Source organism: Sorghum bicolor, chromosome 10 (genome assembly GCF_000003195.3).
Source record: "Sorghum bicolor cultivar BTx623 chromosome 10, Sorghum_bicolor_NCBIv3, whole genome shotgun sequence".
Lineage (NCBI taxonomy): Eukaryota > Viridiplantae > Streptophyta > Magnoliopsida > Poales > Poaceae > Sorghum > Sorghum bicolor.
In genome coordinates, this window is record NC_012879.2 from 52,933,106 (window position 1) to 52,937,693 (window position 4,588).

At 41.0% G+C, this 4,588-nt stretch overlaps 1 protein-coding gene across 1 annotated transcript; it reads right to left on the reverse strand.

Annotated features, from left to right (window-relative positions):
• On the reverse strand, positions 1,116–4,345 carry LOC110431180 (serine/arginine repetitive matrix protein 1-like). The gene is made up of 4 exons (XM_021449898.1): positions 4,340–4,345; positions 3,439–3,971; positions 2,393–2,460; positions 1,116–1,444 (listed from the first exon to the last, which is right to left on the reverse strand). The coding sequence occupies exons 1-4, from the start codon at positions 4,343–4,345 to the stop codon at positions 1,410–1,412; spliced, it is 642 nt and encodes a 213-aa protein (XP_021305573.1). The 3' UTR covers positions 1,116–1,409.

Below are 4,588 nucleotides of genomic sequence, written 5' to 3' on the forward strand. Positions count from 1 at the left end.
CGGAATTGACGAGACGAATCTTTTGAGCCTAGTTAATCTATAATTAGACAATACTAGGTAGCGTGCCCGTGCGTTGCTACGGGATAGCTAACATTTTTTATTTAAAATACACGGATCGCATAATAAGATAATAATATTATAATAAAACTTAAATACCAACTATAAAGTTACATTTAACTTAAAGAAACAAAGTTTGTGAAATCAAACACGGTCACGAAGAGCACGACGTTATAGGATCGATCACAAATTCTACTTTATAGACCTTTTCGTGATACGATTAAGATAATATTTAATATCGGCCGGAAGAAATCTTCGATATCCATTTCTTTCGTGCGCTAGTAAATCCACAAATAAGTTCCGCCGCATCTCCGTGTCATCCTATCACATATTTGAGTATATATATGTAAATTTTATTGTGTGTCGCATGGGTAATACTACGTTTTTTGAAAAAACTTTCACAAAATCTTAGACAAAGTGTTATACTCACGGTATAAATGTGCGTGCCTTGTGGTCTATTCCATGTAGACATATACTGTAGAATGAGAAATCCACTTAAGTACTTGTATCAAGATTCACGATCAGCAAGATATAGAAATAGTTAAATCACAAGTATTTGTTATTGTAAGCGACGGTGATTTTGAGTCAGTTACCCATCTATGTCCTTTGCAATGTTTTCTGCCCGTTTAAATTTCCATTTGAAAACATCCTCATCTCATCCAAGAATATGTTTATTTATTGTGGTCGTGTAGTTGTAGCTAAATCCAAGAGTGTATTTGGCATACATAAGCGCTGGTGTGTCTTTACACCACTCTTCAACAGGTCTAGGGTCAATCATGATAAACATTTTTTTCGCTGATCGAAAACATAAAGGATATATTTTCGAAAGGATAGCCAAGACAAAAGAAACTGCAAACACAGTAAGGATTAGAATAGTCTACAGGAAACAATCAATAAAATATATAATATAGAATTTAACTTAGGCCTTGTTTAGTTCGCAAAAATTTTCAAGATTCTCCATCACATCGAATCTTTGGTCGCATGCATAGAGCATTAAATATAGACGAAAATGAAAACTAACTGCACAGTTTAGCTGTAATTTGTGAGATGAATCTTTTGAGCCTAGTTACTCCGTGATTGGACAATGTTTGTCAAATAAAAACGAAATGCTACAGTACCTAAAAACCAAAAATTTTGCGAACTAAACAAGGCCTTATCTTGTGTTGAAGTTGGACTCCATACAAAATTGTACTTACGCAAAATCTCAGGTCCATGTGATGCTTCGTAATATAGCATTTAATTAGAATATTGTACTCTCGAGACGCTTGAAAACGAACACCTAATACGAAACACTTCTGAGATGTCTCGATTGCTCATTAACAACTCTTGTAGATCATAGACACTTAGAGCAATCATAGAGGGATGAAAACCTTTGGCCCAAGGCTTCCTTCAAAAGCATTAGAGATTGATGATTATTTCCGTCATATAAGAGAGCACAATATCATTAGTAAATAAAGTAATTAAAATAAGCATGTAGCTTACTTCAACATTGCTTCATCATGAATTGCCATTACGTAATCACAACTCAGTAATTTTTTATACACGCAATTAGACTGAACACATAATTAATATTAAAGATACATGTAGAAGACATCTAAATATAGAGTATAGAGGCTAACCGATAAATAAAGGAACACATGTATCTTTCATCTATTACTGAATACAAGCTAACTTATCATGATAGAACTTGAGATTCGTAAAGGTAACAAATGTTTTACTCAGAAAAAGATGGAGTGTGAATATCAAAATAAGCACACTGCGCACTGCACACTATCAGTTTAGAAACAAACTAATTCCCCCTGCGTGCTTGCAGTAGTCGCATTAAGGCTCAGTATTTGCAGGTGCTGTCCTAAATAACATTTCAATCATCTTTACTGTCCTAAATACGCTGAAAATAACCTAAATCTTTATTAAGATATGTCTATAATTCATGGCTTATAAATTGGTGTTATATAATAGTATAGATAAATTAAGCTTAGCATTAAAAGTAACCCATAAAGTTTATGAAATTAACATAGTCATAAAGAACATGACGTCGCATAGACACAACTGGGCTGTTGGCCTAAGCCTGCAAATCACATGGAAGGGGTTGGGATTATTGCATTCGGACTATGACGCAAGCATGTTCAGTTGTCAGGCAATATTGCAGAGAAGTAAATGTTTTTCATTAACAAGGACATTTATACATACATCACTCTCTCTATCTGACAAAACCAAAAGCTTTCAGATGTTGTGATGATCGTATGAGAAGTGCTAGTGCAAACTGAGGTTGAACTCTGCTTTTTCCATTGCAGTGATGTTTAATTGAAATGTGGTCTTCGAAACAATTACACACCTGTGGGCGGTGGAAGCGCCACAACCGTACCAACTATTGCAGCGTTCTTGCTCCTAGCAGTATAACCCCTGCAACAGGTAAATAATATGGAGAAGGATCCATCAATAAAAAATCTAGAAAGCTGAAAAACACACAATTTGAATCATGAACAAATTCCATATAATATTGCAAAGAATAATTAAATAGAGTATATTTCTATACCTACTGTTCTGCCATCTGCTGGCCAAAGCTCCAGCATGCACAAGATCAATAAAGGCATGATTTATGAACAATTAAAATGTAATAATCCCATGAGAAAATCAAAACAATCATGGAGAGTGTTTAAGTTATAACATAAAATCAAAACAATCTCAGGAGAAAACTCGATCATAAACAAAAATTATATTTGAAATGTCTTTAGACTATTATCTAATCTCTACATTGACCCGCTGATCATTATTAAGATGAATAGAGGCCTCAATAAAAAAATAAAAGCTAGAAAAGCAACTTTATCCACCCCATTCTGATCCCAACCACACTCACTCTATCTCACACTCTCACTCTGCCTCCCCTCCGATGAGGCTTCCGTCCACCGTTGCCGGCATCTCAGGAGAAAACTCGATTTTAATATATGTCACCTGCAACCAGTTGGCACCAATCACAGCCTCTACTTGTCTAGCAATTGGGCAGGTACCATCAGATCGATTGTCCACAGCAACATCAAACTAACTCATCTTGAGAGAGAGATGGAGCCAAAAATTCTAAAAACTTCAGAACAAAACATGTGAATGGCAGATGCATGACGACACTTATGGTCGAACCAGCAGGAGGCAAACAGCCAGTTCAAGTTCGCAAGTAGAAATAAACTCGTGGTCCTAATTAGCTTCAAACTTCAATGTCTATCAAGAACTAAACCCGGGCCGTTCCTCAACGCTGTATCATTCATGCATATCTGCAATCGTGATAGATGTCCATGTCAGATTAGTTGGTGCAATCTCTGTCATTTGTGAAGAAAAATGGCTGTATTTGGATAAAGGATTTGGACTGGGTAGTAAACCAAAACTTACTTCAATGCGCAAGACGGAGCTTGATGTTCAGGACAGGGCTCGCGCAGACAGGAACGAACGCGGACGGCGCTCGAGGACGGAGCTGTCGAGGACGGCGCGCGGACGGAGCTCGAGGACGGCGCGCGACGGCCGGTCTCGCGCGTCCGCGCAGTGGACGGCGACCGGCGTGCAGCGGCCGGTCTCGCGGTGTACGGTGGCCGGTCCTGCACGGACGGACGCCGGTCTCGCGGCGGCCTGTCTTCGCGGCGTACGGCGGCTTCTCGGTGGACCGGGACCGGCTCGCGGCGTACGGCGGCCGGTCTCGCGGACGGCGAGCAGCGGCCGATCTTCGCGGCGGACGGAGGACGGGGAGCAGCGGCCGGTCTTCGTGGCGGATGGCGGCTCCGGTCTCTAGTCGCGCCGGGCGAGCAGTCTTCGCGGCGGACAGCGGCTGACCGGCTGCTTCGGTCTCTGCTCGCGCCGGTCGATCTCGCGAGGCGGACGGCGAATGGCGGCTCGGATTCGACTCTACTGCGCTTGGCGGAAGGTGTTGCCTACAGCGTCTCCGGTCTCTGCTCACGGTGGAAAGGGGGAGGGGATCGGAGGTCTCTGCTCAAGGTCAAGATAGGAATGTGGAGGGGATCGGGGAGGGGATGCCGGTTTTCAGGCTATTTCCAAGTTTGGATGCTGGGGAGGCGCCGCGGACGCAGGACGGGCAGACAGGACCAAACCAAATGTCCCACCTGAAACAATGTCCCCTCTTTAGTCTTTTTATAGTTGTATGTAGGAGATTTGTTAAATACAAACGAAAACATTACTATTCATATTTTGCAAAAATTTTTGGAACTAAACAAGGCCCATATATATAACATTGTTGACGCCGCAAAAGTCCACATTGTTTTCCCTCGTTAATGACACTCACGTCCATCCTGCCTGCCGTCTGCCGAGGGTGGTGCAAGGAAATTGCATGGATTCCGGAGGACTAAGGTGGACAAAAAACTTTTCAAGATTTTCCGTCACATCGAATCTTACGGCATATGCATGGAGCACTAAATATAGACGCAAATAAAAATTAATTGTATAGTTTACTTGTAAATCGCGAGATAAATCTTTTAAACCTACTTACTCTATAATTGGACAATGTTTGTCAAATAAAAATAAAAAAGCTATA

What these genes read in the sequence shown, in the direction of transcription:
- LOC110431180 (XM_021449898.1), bottom strand. An exon ending in GCTCCGTCTTGCGCATTGAA is followed by an intron (nt 2,461 to 3,438) that starts GTAAGTTTTGGT and finishes TACCTGTTGCAG; the next exon opens with GGGTTATACTGCTAGGAGCA. An exon ending in GGCGCTTCCACCGCCCACAG is followed by an intron (nt 1,445 to 2,392) that starts GTGTGTAATTGT and finishes ATGCTTTTGAAG; the next exon opens with GAAGCCTTGGGCCAAAGGTT.